Here is a 14,619-nt window from a genome sequence, read left to right on the forward strand (position 1 = left end):
CAGCCTGATGCATAGGGAAAAACATGGCACAGGGATGGACATATATATATATATATATATATATATATATATATATATATATATATATCCATCCATCCCTGTGCCATGTTTTTCCCTATGCATCAGGCAGTATATGGTATACATCTGATTACACCCCCTTTAAATTGATGATCTAACTGGTTGCTATGGGTAACGCTTTATCAACCCACAGGCACAGTGGAGCAGTCACCCCTAGCAACCAGTCAGATTTTAGCTTTTTAAAAATAAAAATGTAAGCTGAAAACTGATAAGTTGCCATGGGCAACCTCCGAAGTGTATTATATATTGGTCTCTATGTCTCCTCTCATATTGGCCGGATGTATAGTAACGGGGAGGAACCATTGTGCTGCGGAACCTTATTGTGGCGTCGCCGAGCAGGGCGGCGGATAGAGAGTGACGGACCTGGCGGCGCAGACATGGAGGGCTCCGGTGTGGTGTCTCTTCCCCGGCAGCAGAAGCCCATGGTGTGCGTGGAGTACCCGGGACTTGTGCAGGACGTGGGGCGGATGCTGCGGACCCTGGGCGGGGAGGAAGGGGTGTCCCGGGTAAGAGCTCCGCCGCCGGTGTAACACACTATATGCTCCCCCAGTGGTTATATATACAGACAGGTGCAGCCATGCTTGTCCCACATCTCCCAGAATGCTCAGTCTAACGCACAAGGCATGCTGGCACTTGTGGTCCCACAACAAGAGCAGCATAGGCTAAGGAGCTGTTCACATTACACTTCTCTGTCTGGTGCCTGTATATAGGAGAATGGAGGCAGAGAGGGATTCCAGCCTATACTGTGGTGCACCCATAGGGCTCTATAGGCCAGGGGGCTGCGTGTAGTCTACTCACTCCTGTGTACAACTTATTGGTGGGATGTGTCATATATATATGTGTGTGTGTGTGTATATATATATATATATATATATGTGTATGTTACACTGGGGGGACACAGACCACATAGTAGACAATGTTTGGTCTAATACTTTAGGTACGCTACAGTCTATGCTGGAATACCTTGATGACTATACACCAGCACTGGTCAGCCAACATGTAATGTGAACAGACGCTTAGCCGTACAGTCCTGCCCGTCAGGAGCCCCAGATAGATCTCCTTACCTTACATTTATTAAAGGGGAACTCTGGAGACAAAAGTTGAATTTTTAATACATTGCTTTAGTAACGTTTTATAACTTTTTGTAAATAAATGTATTGTTTTTTTTCTATTTCCATATATACTAACGTAGAGTGTTATGCGGTTCCCTACACAAACCTTGGTGGCAGCAGAGGGGGCCGTGTCACTACTTACTGCCACCAGTCAGTGGAAGTGTGTATGAAAACAAAAAAAAACAATACTTTTTTCTATTAAAGCTTTATTACAAAGTAATGTAACTTTATTAAAGGAGAAGTCTGGCAAAATTTTTTCTTAAAGGGGTGCTCCAGCGTGGGGGCACTTTTTGGGGGGGACCGGGGAGGAGGTGGCTGAAATAAAAGACGTCCACTTACCTCCCCGGTTCCAGTGGCGGGTCCCACGTCACGGTGCCCGGTTCCCAGCCGCTTCCGGGTGTCTGACGCCGCTCGAGATGCTACGTCTCAGGGCTGCTCAGTCTCTCAGTGAAGGAGGAGGGATCCGTTTGAAGTTCACTCGGATTCCACCTCCTTCACTGAGTGGCTGAGCGGCCCTGAGACGTAGCGTCTTCGGCGGCGTCAGACACCCGGAAGCGGCTGGGAACCGGAGCGCCGTGATACGGGACCCGCCGCTGGAACCGGGGAGGTAAGTGGACGTCTTTTATTTCAGCCACCTCCTCCCCGGTCCCCCCAAAAAAGTGCCCCCACGCTGGAGCACCCCTTTAAAGTATTGTACCGCCCCCCAAAAGTTATACAAATCACCAATATACACTTATTACGGGAAATGCACATGACGTGCTTTTTTTTTTTCCTGCACTTATTACTGCATCAAGGTTTCACTTCCTGGATAACATGGTGATGTCACTTCCTGGATAACATGGTGATGTCACGACCCAACTCCCAGAGCTGTGCGGGCTTTGGCTCCTGGAGAGGATGATGGCAGGGGGACACTGAGGGACACTGGAGGGACACTGAACATCTGCCTCATCCTCTCCAGCAGTCACAGCCTGCACAGCTCTGGGAGTCGGGTCGTGACATCACCATGTTATCCAGGAAGTGACATCACCATGTTATCCAGGAAGTGAAACCTTAATGCAGTTGTAAGTGCAAGGAAAAAAGCACTTCATAAGCATTTCCCATAATAAGTGTATATTGGTGATTTGTATAACTTTTGGGGGGGCAATACAATACTTTAATAAAAAATTTTGCCGGACTTCTCCTTTAAACAATTTATTAGCAAACAAAAAAAAATTACTGGTCACTAAAGTGCCACGGCTTTTATCAGACTGCAGCTTTAGATATAAAGTGATGGACGCCATATGGAACCACATGTTAGTAAGGTACCAGTATACAGCATGTGAGGCTCAAGGAAAGCACGTCTGGTTAGCGATAAGAAGTGTGATGCTTAAAGGAAGGCAGATGAACTAGTAACTGAAATGCTGGACACAGCGGTGTATTACTTCCATCATTCTGTTTAGTTGTTCTCCTGATGTGCAGGGGGACGGGCTTTGTGCTGCACCTCTGACAGCTGATTGACAGCTGTCTGCATAGTCACTGTATGTACACACAGTATAGATCAGGAGCCATTGAGTAGAGGGAGCTGGTGCTCATGAATATCGATGACTGCTGAGCTTACACACATAATGGAGAGGACTATTGTGCAGTGCTCACTCAGACTCCTCATTATTCAGGAGGAGATCTCCAGATAAGCTGCACAGAACAATGTAAGTGATCCATCCGTCTGTTCAGCTTCTTGGTCAATAGTTTATGCCACCCATATATAGGGCAGAATAAACCTACTGACAAACACCAAGCGGATCAGAGTAATCGGTCATATAGGCTGTATCATTACAGGGAGACCTTATTATATATTCTATCCATAACAATACACTAGGGTGTCAGTGAACCCCAAAATCTCTCCTCCCCACATAAGGGCACGACACTGCACACTACAATACGTTTCTGGGTACATATACATACATACACGTGCCCACCAGGGCTACTCAATGTACAGACACCAAACCATGGAATATCATATAACCCTCTAGGCCTCTGATGCAATGGTCCAGGCATACAGCGCTTCACCTCCTATAAATGTTATAGGTTATAACGTCTTATGTTTGTCATCTGACAGGTGTACGCCGACCCCGCAAAGAGGCTCGAGCTGTATTTCCGGCCTAAGGATCCATACTGCCACCCGCTGTGTGCCAACCGCTTCCCCACCACCACCATGATCCTGCGGATAAAGAAGAAAACTCGCAAGAAAAAAACAACTGACCCTAGTACAGGAGAGCCGCCTCCAGAGGGGACAATTAGCATGGAGATCCTGGGAATAGTCGGCACAGTCTATAAGTTTCAAGGTTTGCAGGTTTTTATTTTGTATCTGTAGCGAGAACCAGGATCTGATAGTTCAGGCCATATGGGTCTCCAAACTGCGGCCCTCCAGCTGTTGCAATACTGCATTTCCCATCATGTCTGGACAGCCAAATCCAAAGCGGTCTTGCAACAGCTAGAGGGCTGCAGTTTGTAGTTCAGATAAGTGCTTTAAAGTGTCCTTAATATATCTGTGTGTGTGTGTGTGTGTGTGTGTATATATATATATATATATATATATATATATATTAGTGTGTGTATTTATATTTTTCATTGGTCAGTGTCTGAGTGGTCTGGCTCCCACCAATCACTAGATAAAGAATATGCACCTTACTCCCCATATCTCTGCTATTTTGTATTGCTGCACAAGATGAACTACATGTTTTATTTACTTTTATTATACTCCAGAGCTGCACTCACTATTCTGCTGGTGGGGTCACTGTGTACATACATTTCTGATCCTGAGTTACATCCTGTATTATACTCCAGAGCTGCACTCACTATTCTGCTGGTGAGGTCACTGTGTACATATATTTCTGATCCTGAGTTACATCCTGTATTATACTCCAGAGCTGCACTCACTATTCTGCTGGTGGGGTCACTGTGTACATACATTACTGATCCTGAGTGCCATCCTGTATTATACTCCAGAGCTGCACTCACTATTCTGCTGGTGGGGTCACTGTGTACATACATAACATTACTGATCCTGAGTTACATCCTGTATTATCCTCCAGAGCTGCACTTACTATTCTGCTGGTGAGGTCACTTTGTACATACATTTCTGATCCTGAGTTACATCCTGTATTATACTCCAGAGCTGCACTCACTATTCTGCTGGAGGGGTCACTGTGTACATAAATTACTGATCCTGAGTTACAACCTTTATTATACCTCAGAGCTGCACTCACTATTCTGCTGGTGGGGTCACTGTGTACATAAATTAATGATCCTGAGATAAATCCCTGTATTATACCCCAGAGCTGCACTCACTATTCTGCTTGTGTATTATTAAATATAGCACTTCCTAGTGTAACCTCTCTGCAGATACTGAACAAGCAGGGGATCCTGGGATACATCACATCTGCAGCTTCAGGATAGACTAAACAAATAATGACATCACTGATCCCTCGGATTTTTGGTTTCTTTCAGGAATGTCTGACTTCCAGTATTTGGCGTTCACCAAGGGCTCGGACGGGACTCAGACTTCTCTCTATGACAGAGTTTTACTGCAGAAACCAGAAAAGGAAGATTACTTCCACCAGGACATCAACCTGTACATCCCTCCACCCATCTTCTCCCGCCTGGACAACCCGGTGGACTATTATTATCGTCCTAACATCAATCACAGGTAGAACGTGGGACTCCTGAGGAGGGGAATGGGGCGCATTGGTTTTAATAATTTTGTGTAGCTTGTAGTCTGCAACCTGTTATCATACTACAACTCCTGTCATGCACTGAGGGAGTTTTATGGATGACACATTGGAGACTACTTATTTTCCGTGCTCCTTAAAGTGAACCAGTCTCTGTAATATCATAAAGGTACCTATACACTATAGCCTAAAGCTGATGGGACCCACCGACTGCCTAAAGTTTATGGGGGCCTCCTGCTTTCTCACGATGATGTCACAGAAAAGAAGGGTCATCAGTATTGTATTTGAGTCATGAACCATATGTTCTCAGAGAGATAAGCTGCCACCAGAGCTTCTTGACAGTGGCTTTCCCATCCTCCCTCCACTGATGAACATTTGTATTTGCTCATCTTTCATATGTATGGAGAGACTGGGAATGATGGCTGTCAGCCACCAGCTATTGAAAGTGTATGCCAGCACCCGAGTGGCCCTACAGTGATGTGATTGTATGATCCCTCTCACATGGTCAGTAACTCCTGGCTATGGGTTCTAGAGTGCAGGTCACATGGGTTTTTCAGAGCTGTTGACTGGCTGAGACAGATCACATGACGACATCACAGAACCAAACAGTGCCTTCTCTTCACCCTTGTTTCAGCTCCTTACTAGCCAGAGATTTGTAATTTACCTCTATTAAAAAAAATCTTCCAATGCTTATCAGCTGCTGTATGTCCTGCAGGAAGTGGCGTATTCTCTCCCATCTGACACAGTGTTGTCTGCTGCCACCTCTGTCCATGTCAGGAACTGTCCATAGAAGCAGCAAATCTCCATAGAAAACCTCTCCTGCTCTGGACAGTTCCTGACATGGACAGAGGTGGCAGCAGAGGGCACTAGTGTTAGAGTGGAGAGAATACACCACTTCCTGCAGGAGATACAGCAGCTGATGAGTACTGGAAGACTTAAGATTTTTTATTAGAAGGAATTTACAAATCTCTGGCACTTTGTGACACCAGTTGAATTGAAAGGATTTTTTTTTTGTGAACTACCCCTTTAAGAAAGCTGTAGTCGCCCGAATCAAGTGAATATGATCATGGTGTCCCTGTGCATAGAAACGCAGGGAACGGGATGCAGCAGTAAGTCATTCTCCAGCTCTGTGTCCATAGAGGCCAGGACTGTAAGTGATCGGATATAATCATCACAAGACTTATCAGTCATTCACCGGGGAGATTCTCCTTACAGATCATTGAAGGAATTTATGGGAAATAATGATTTCTCTGCTTCCTGTTTGCTATATAACGTTCAAGGTTATGTCCAGCAGGCGGATTGATTTGGCTCCGCTATTAATGGGATATATCAGTCAGCACAGCTGAGTCTTTCTCACCCATCTCAGCACGGCATTAATATGCCGCCTTATGCAAGCATTCTGTATTATTGCATGATCACAGCAGTGCCCTTCCCTGCAATACCCTCACTGCTCCCCAGGGGCAGGGTCATAGTTTACTTTACCTCTTGTGTATGGGGCACTTATAGAACCCCATTGCTTTCTCCCATATAAATTCCTGCATCTGCACAGCGCCATCTAGTGTTTCTATTCATCACTGCAGCATGTGATTTTTCTCTTTGTTTCTTCAGGGACGGTTATCAGCCTCCACATCTGTCCAGTGAGAATCTGATCGGGTTGAGCCGGGCCCGCAGGCCCCACAATGCCATATTCGTTTACTTTGAGGATGGAGAAGTGCCCAGTGAGCCTCACCCAGCTGCCATCAAGAAATGGAAGAAGCTGTGCACCAATTCTGTGGACAAGAAAGTAGAGCAGGATATGAAGAAGGTATGTGCCACACTGCTAATATATGCTTCTCTAGAATCGCCTTTGTAGAGTCCAGCAGCCTGCATGTATTACAGGCCACGGCACTCCTGATAAGGTCTGTCCTGTATAGACATTAGACCCATGACCACAGTCTAAAATTTATTGGTTAGTTTCAGTATAAATCCCTGTTAGATAGATTGTGATTGAAGTGACTTGGGTCATAGGGGTGAGACTAGCCAGGATAAGGATCTCAATGCCAACCATGTAGCAGTGTGGAGAGTATATGGAGAATAGTGTGATTGAGGAAAAATACCCAACGAGAGGGGATTCAGGTGGAAACTGCAGCTGAATAGAACACTGGTGTCTGACTAACATGTCTGAACCCACAACTCCCTGCTCTTGAGAACAGATGTGCCAGCAGATGACCAGCTCCATTGTGTGTAAGGAGAGGGGAGAGACTCCAGGGGCTAAAAAGCAGAAACCATCACTGAGCGAAGAGGAATCATGACCGGATCAGATGCATCCAGATCTCTGTGGACAAACATGGTCGGTCAGATGGATCCAGATCTCTGTGGACAAACATGGCCGGATCAGATGCATCCAGATCTCTGTGGAGAAACATGGCCGGTCAGATGGATCCAGATCTCTAAAGAGAAACGTGGCCGGTCAGATGGATCCAGATCTCTATAGAGAAACATGGTCGGTCAGATGGATCCAGATCTCTAAAGAGAAACATGGCCGGTCAGATGGATACAGATCTCTAAAGAGAAACGTGGCTGGTCAGATGGATACAGATCTCTATAGAGAAACATGGCCGGTCAGATGGATCCAGATATCTGTGGAGAAACATGGCCGGTCAGATGGATCCAGATCTCTAAAGAGAAACATGGCCGGTCAGATGGATCCAGATCTCTAAAGAGAAACATGGCCGGTCAGATGGATCCAGATCTCTATAGAGAAACATGGCCGGTCAGATGGATCCAGATCTCTATAGAGAAACATGGCCGGTCAGATGGATACAGATCTCTGTGGAGAAACATGGCCGGTCAGATGGATCCAGATCTCTGTGGAGAAACATGGTCGGTCAGATGGATCCAGATCTCTGTGGAGAAACATGGCCGGTCAGATGGATCCAGATCTCTGTGGAGAAACATGGTCGGTCAGATGGATCCAGATCTCTGTGGAGAAACATGGCCGGTCAGATGGATCCAGATCTCTGTGGAGAAACGTGGCTGGTCAGATGGATACAGATCTCTAAAGAGAAACGTGGCTGGTCAGATGGATACAGATCTCTATAGAGAAACATGGCCGGTCAGATGGATACAGATCTCTGTGATGAAACATGGCCGGTCAGATGGATCCAGATCCCTAGGGAGAAACGTGGCTGGTCAGATGGATACAGATCTCTAAAGAGAAACGTGGCTGGTCAGATGGATACAGATCTCTATAGAGAAACATGGCCGGTCAGATGGATACAGATCTCTGTGATGAAACATGACCTGTCAGATGGATACAGATCTCTGTGATGAAACATGGCCGGTCAGATGGATCCAGATCTCTGTAGGGAAACATGGCCGCTCAGATGGATCCAGAATTGTGTAGCGCCATGCTGATAAGGGTCACATGCTAATGAGTATGGCACAAGCAGCATGGATTGAGGTTCCCTTCTGAACAGGTGCGAACAGTTCCAGCTGATAGAGGAGATGTAATGGTGGGGGGAATGTTTTCTAATACCTGTGGATGGATGTGACAGTAGAGCTGATCTAAGCAATGCGGGAATCAAGATAATTTCTTCTTGGCAGCAGATAGACAGTCAGCAGGACAATGCCCCATCCACAAGGGTCATATAGTCATGGAGTGGCTCTAGGTACAGGACAGGAAGTTCTCTTCCTTCCCCAGCCTCACAGTCTCTAGATAAGGTAGAACGGGCTGTACAAAGCATGTCAGGACCTTCATCTAATGTGCATGGAGACCTGTAAGAAGTGATCCTGTCTAGATATTCCTGAAGTATGTCACCACTAGCTGGGATCTATGCTGCAGTGAATTGCTGCAATTCTTAATGCCAAAGGAGTGCCCAATGCACTACCAGATAGGGGCTGCGGGCATACTGCGTGTGTGAATTACCCAGATTGCTATAGCAGAACACTTGTCACCACCTATCTATCTGTATCTGAGTTTTCCAATATTATTATGTTCTTTCTTCAGCTTTTTAACCATCGCCCCATTTGGTCCCGGAATGCAATCAAAGCCAATATAAGCCTCCATCCTGACAAGCTCAAGCTGCTTCTGCCTTATTTTGCCTATTACATGGTGAGTGGTGGAAATATATCTGTATATAAGCTTTTTGCATAATGGTTTACAGGAAGGCGGTCAAACTTGTGGTCCTCCAGCTGCTGCAAAACTACAATTCCCATCATGCCTGGACAGCCAAAGCTTTAGCTCTCCAGATATAATGGGATTTGTAGCTTTGCAGCAGCTGGACGGCCGCCGTTTGAAATCCTTGGTTTGCAGAGATCTGGCAGCAGCTCTGGATGTGAGTTAAAATATACAAAATATATGCAAATCTGCTGATACACTCTCTGACCTGTCAGTATATAGCAGTCCTGGTCCTTGGGAACACAAATAATGGTTTGCACCTGCACCTGCCTTGTTTTTGTGTTTGTTCCTCATTGTAGTTGACTGGGCCGTGGAGAAGTCTTTGGGTGCGGTTTGGCTACGACCCCAGGAAAAATCCAGAAGCTAAAGTTTATCAAGTCCTTGATTTCCGGATCCGGTGCGGGATGAAGTACGGTAAGCGGCGGGGAAGGAGCACATTTTCTTATACACTCCAGTGAAGAAGTATTTACATTTCTCTCGTATCTGGAATATGAATTTACATTGTATATCCGGCTTGTTACATCAGTCTTAGATGTATTACTATTGACGGGACATAGGGCTGTATACGAGTGCATGGTGTCATACAGTGATAGCCTCTAACCACCTGATCTCTCTCGTACAGGGTACGCCCCTAATGAAATGCCAGTCAAAGCCAAGCGCAGCACTTACAACTACAGCTTGCCCATCACTTTGAAAAAGCCTGGTGAGTCATCTAGGTTAGTGCAATCATGGCCATTGGCGCAGTCAGACAAGTTGTCAAGCCACAACCCCAGTGCTTCTCAAGCTGTGGCTCCATATGTGTTACTCAGATTCCAGTATGGCCTATGGAGGACACATGACACTCTTAACTTTCTGTTTAGCTCATCTCATCCACCACCCATTATCTACAACGGCCTCTGTTTAACAGGTTCAACATATTGTAAAGATCATGATGTATCTGCTTAGTGGATGCATATGACATCAGTCACCAAAAGGTTAAAGGGGGTCCCGGTCTTCACCTATTTAATTTTTTTCTTTCAAATTAACTGGTGCCAGAAAGGTATATAGATATGTAATTTACTTATATTAAAAAAATCTCCTGTCTTTCAGTACTTAGCAACTGCTGTATGTCCTGCAGGAAGTGGTGTATTCTCTCCAGTCTGACACAGTGCTCTCTGCTGCCACCTCTGTCCATGTCAGGAACTGTCCAGAACAGCAACAAATCCCGATAGAAAACCTCTCCTGCTCTTGACAGTTCCTGACATGGACAGAGGTGGCAGCAGAGAGCACTGTGTCAGACTGGATAGAATACACCACTTCCTGCAGGACATACAGCAGCTGATAAGTACTGTAAGACTGGAGATTTTTTAATAAAAGTAAAATCTCCGGCACCAGTTAATTTAAAAGATTTTTTTTGTAAACTACTCCTTTTAATGTGATGTCTAGTGGATCCTTTTTTCCCCTCAGTATCTTATGTAGTCTGCTATGCTATTCCATCATTTATTTTTTGTGGTATACTAATGTATTGTGGTCAGGCGGAGGCCAGTAGGGCACTCTTGGTTTCCATCAGTCATACAGCTCTATGGAGCTCTTTTAGCATTTATGTCAGCATTGAGGGAACCAGGCATTGTCTATGCATTAGCTATTTGAGTCTGATCTGAAATCCTCCTGATATGTGATCAGACTCTCCAGCATACTGCTCTGTTTCCTTTACCATGCTTTACCCTGCAGCTTTGTCTGTACAGCAGGAGACCAGTCCACTGCTTGTCATACACAGGCATAACATGATATTCCCAGCATCAGTTCTTGTCTTGTCTTCCTTCTGATACTGCACAGATTGAATATGTGTCCACACCTATGGTTTTTCAGTGCCCCAGGCAATCAGTATGCAGGACCTGACCCATGGACTGGGAGCTCCCGGCTCTAAAGACGGTAAAAAGCTTCCATCTAACAAGTATCGGCTGAAGGTGAGCGCTGTCACCCGGGGTAATGCTGTGACTAGCTGGTCAGATTCTCTATTGACCATGTTTTCAAATCCTTTGTCTGGAAATGGTCAACAAATCATAGAAGATATGAAAATATTGTGACTTGTTAAATGCTGTGAACTAAAAATCTGTACATCTATGGGCTATCGCGTATCTCCTTCCATTGGTCCTATGAGAGAAGTCATCTCCAACCTGGGACTCTCCAACTGTTGGAAAAAGTACAACTCCCAGCATGCCCTGACAGCTACAGGTTGGGGATCACTGTATGACCCCTATAGTGCTATAATCTTTATAGTTATTAATATGAATCTAATTTTTCTATTCTGTCCCGTCACAGGAATCGGTTTACATTTTTCGGGAAGAGAACTTACCGCCATACCGCCAGATGTTTTACCAGTTGTGTGATTTGCACGTGGACAGGTATGTTTAAATGGATTGTCCAGGACTACAAAAACATGGCCGCCTCCTTTCTGTCTGCCCATAAGCATTAAAAATACGCATAGTGCAGCGCTGCAATCCAAACAATACACAGAGTAAAGTGACCTTCTTATGGTGGAAACTGCAGAGGATTTAACTCTTTACACAACCCCACATACATGTATGTCTGGGATTGCTGCACCTACCGCCGCCCCACATACATGTATGTCTGGGATCGCTGCACCTACCGCCGCCCCACATACATGTATGTCTGGGATCGCTGCACCTACCGCCGCCCCACATACATGTATGTCTGGGATCGCTGCACCTACCGCCGCCCCACATACATGTATATCTGGGATCGCTGCACCTAACGCCGCCCCACATACATGTATGTCTGGGATCGCTGCACCTACCGCCGCCCCACATACATGTATATCTGGGATCGCTGCACCTAACGCCGCCCCACATACATGTATGTCTGGGATCGCTGCACCTAACGCCGCCCCACATACATGTATATCTGGGATCGCTGCACCTAACGCCGCCCCACATACATGTATATCTGGGATCGCTGCACCTAACGCCGCCCCACATACATGTATGTCTGGGATCGCTGCACCTACCGCCGCCCCACATACATTTAAGAGAATGTGTCAAACTGTCAATGCTAGAAATATCTTAGTAGCAGTTTAACTACAGCCGGCAACTGGTGACAGGTCATGGAAACCAGCCAGGGACCTCTCACCACTAGCCTTGACCAAGGATTCGTCATTACAGACGGACAAGTCAGAGTGCTGGTTTTGAGCTCTGATCTCCTCTGTTGTGTGCGAGAGGAGCTGGGAGTAAAGATCAGCCCTGCAGGACAGCAAAGTAAAAAACACTATTAGAACACAAATTAACCTAATTCTACCCTGATCTTTACCCTATCCTGTCTTCTATTGTTGTACCTGATTGTCACTTCATCCCCTGTATCTGTACCTTATGCTCTGTCCTGTTACTGTACCTAATAGTCACCCCAGTTAGTGTACCTGATCTTCGCCCCGGTTGGATTTACTGATCATGGCCCCTGTTGCTGGACCCGGCCCGGCCCTCCTGTTGCTGGACCCGGCCCGGCCCTCCTGTTGCTGGACCCGGCCCGGCCCTCCTGTTGCTGGACCCGGCCCGGCCCTCCTGTTGCTGGACCCGGCCCGGCCCTCCTGTTGCTGGACCCGGCCCGGCCCTCCTGTTGCTGGACCCGGCCCGGCCCTCCTGTTGCTGGACCCGGCCCGGCCCTCCTGTTGCTGGACCCGGCCCGGCCCTCCTGTTGCTGGACCCGGCCCGGCCCTCCTGTTGCTGGACCCGCCCCGACCGTCGCCCGCTGTCTCTGCACCCGACCCTCGCCCGCTGTTGCTGTATGTGAAATTTGAAAATAATTGCTGCTACACTGCTGTAAATGTAAGCTGTTATCTCGCTTGTGCTGCATGGCTATCTGTTCTATAAGCAGAGAATTTCACACAAAAAATGCTAATCTTTCCATTTTTTTATGAAATTGTTAACCAACATTTACTACTAACATATATAAAATGTATTTGTTTTGTAAAGCTTAAGTTATATTGTTATAGTTATATTATATCAGTAGTTATTTGCGGGCGTCTACCCATGTCTAGCAGCACAGCAGTAACAGCTACAACCCATCATGGGCTCACAGGTACAGTGTTCTGAATATTATGCTGTAGTCTGCAGGAGATCATCAAGCGGAATGACGACGTCGAGAATGAATGTACGGAACGGGATGGCTGGTGTCTACCCAAAACCAGTGACCTACTGCGAGACTCCATGTCCCTTATGATCAAGCAGATTATCCGCTCCAAGAGACCAGGTGAGAGAACCAGTGTCCATTGTGCACCTGTGGGCTTCCAGTTGTTGCTGCACTCAGATGGATGACATCACCACATATCCTTATACTCAGATGGATGACATCACCACATATCCTTAAACTCAGATGGATGACATCACCACATATCCTTATACTCAGATGGATGACATCACCACATATCCTTATACTCAGATGGATGACATCACCACATATCCTTATACTCAGATGGATGACATCACCACATATCCTTATACTCAGATGGATGACATCACCACATATCCTTATACTCTTCTTTTTCTCTTAGCTCTGTTCACCGGCCCCTCCCTCCCCAGCGATAGCAAAGAGCCGATCACATATGAGTCCGGGGAGGAGGAGGAGGAAGATGAAGAGGAGTTTCATCCTTCTGAAGGAAGTGAGAATGAGATGGAGACAGAACTCCTGGACTATGTTTGAGACATCTTGTAGACTGAAGTAGCCCCTGCTGTAGACTTATGTATCTCAGGTATCATGGGGGGGGGGGGGGGGGGGGTATGAGCTGGTCTCCTATGGATGAGTGATGTGCGGACTGCAGGGAATGGACCTCACATCGCTTATATATTGTATCACTGGGTTATTACAGCAGCGTCTGCTCCTACCATAGAGGAGAGGCTGGATATCAGCTCCTCCCCATTATTGCCATGTGTATGTGTATATATACTGTATATATATTTGTACTATTTCTAAATCTTCTAGTAGAATAAATAAATTGTGTAAGAAAATGTCTGGCTTCAATTATTAAACCTGTGAAATGTATTCCTGACGCTGATTCTCCGGTCTCTTGTGCCTTCATCTCAGTAACATGGGATCTGGGTTCTGTTTGGTCTCCTCTAGTTTAGGCTGGGTCCTCAGTGTACTTCAGCAGCATGTTATTAGGTGCACAGTGCACCATAGAGCAAGACCCAGTATACACAGTAGTGTATATACTGGACCTCCTTCAGTTGTGGAGGACTGGATGTGGCATCTGGAATGACTTCCTGCACAACATACAGCAGCTGATAAGTACTGGAAAACTGGAGATTTTTAAATAGAAGTAAATTACAAATCTATATAATTTTCTAAAAACCAGTTGATCTAAAAGGAAAAGAATTTCACCGGAGTACTCCTTTTACATGCGTCGATTTGGCGTATCTAGCACAGCATTTTATCCCATTGGGATTATCATGGACGCCTATTGCTGCCCCAGACCCAGCGCCTGGACGGGAGCCGATCTGTGTCTGACGTTGTGCACGGATCACCCCCCGGCCTCAGGTATATGACTAGTAGTATTAGGTGCTGCAGTTCCTCA

General features: G+C 46.2%; 1 protein-coding gene across 1 annotated transcript; it reads left to right on the forward strand.

Moving 5' to 3' along the window:
- The first annotated feature begins 281 nt into the window (after positions 1–281).
- GTF3C5 (general transcription factor IIIC subunit 5) lies at positions 282–13,802 on the forward strand. Its single transcript, XM_069985997.1, has 11 exons — positions 282–584; positions 3,286–3,511; positions 4,677–4,875; positions 6,506–6,701; positions 8,886–8,990; positions 9,356–9,470; positions 9,679–9,759; positions 10,905–11,002; positions 11,358–11,440; positions 13,156–13,298; positions 13,600–13,802. Exons 1-11 carry the CDS (start codon positions 297–299, stop codon positions 13,746–13,748), a joined length of 1,683 nt encoding a protein of 560 aa, XP_069842098.1. The 5' UTR covers positions 282–296; the 3' UTR covers positions 13,749–13,802.
- The last annotated feature ends 817 nt before the right edge of the window (positions 13,803–14,619 follow it).

The sequence above is a fragment of the Dendropsophus ebraccatus genome, chromosome 10 (assembly GCF_027789765.1).
Source record: "Dendropsophus ebraccatus isolate aDenEbr1 chromosome 10, aDenEbr1.pat, whole genome shotgun sequence".
In the NCBI taxonomy this organism is placed as follows: domain Eukaryota; kingdom Metazoa; phylum Chordata; class Amphibia; order Anura; family Hylidae; genus Dendropsophus; species Dendropsophus ebraccatus.

Coding starts and splice junctions, on each gene's coding strand:
- GTF3C5 (XM_069985997.1), top strand. CDS start 297: ATGGGCAACCTCCGAAGTGTATTATATATTGGTCTCTATGTCTCCTCT. Junction 585..3,285: donor GGGAGGAAGGGGTGTCCCGG/GTAAGAGCTCCG, acceptor GTCATCTGACAG/GTGTACGCCGACCCCGCAAA. Junction 6,702..8,885: donor TAGAGCAGGATATGAAGAAG/GTATGTGCCACA, acceptor TTCTTTCTTCAG/CTTTTTAACCATCGCCCCAT.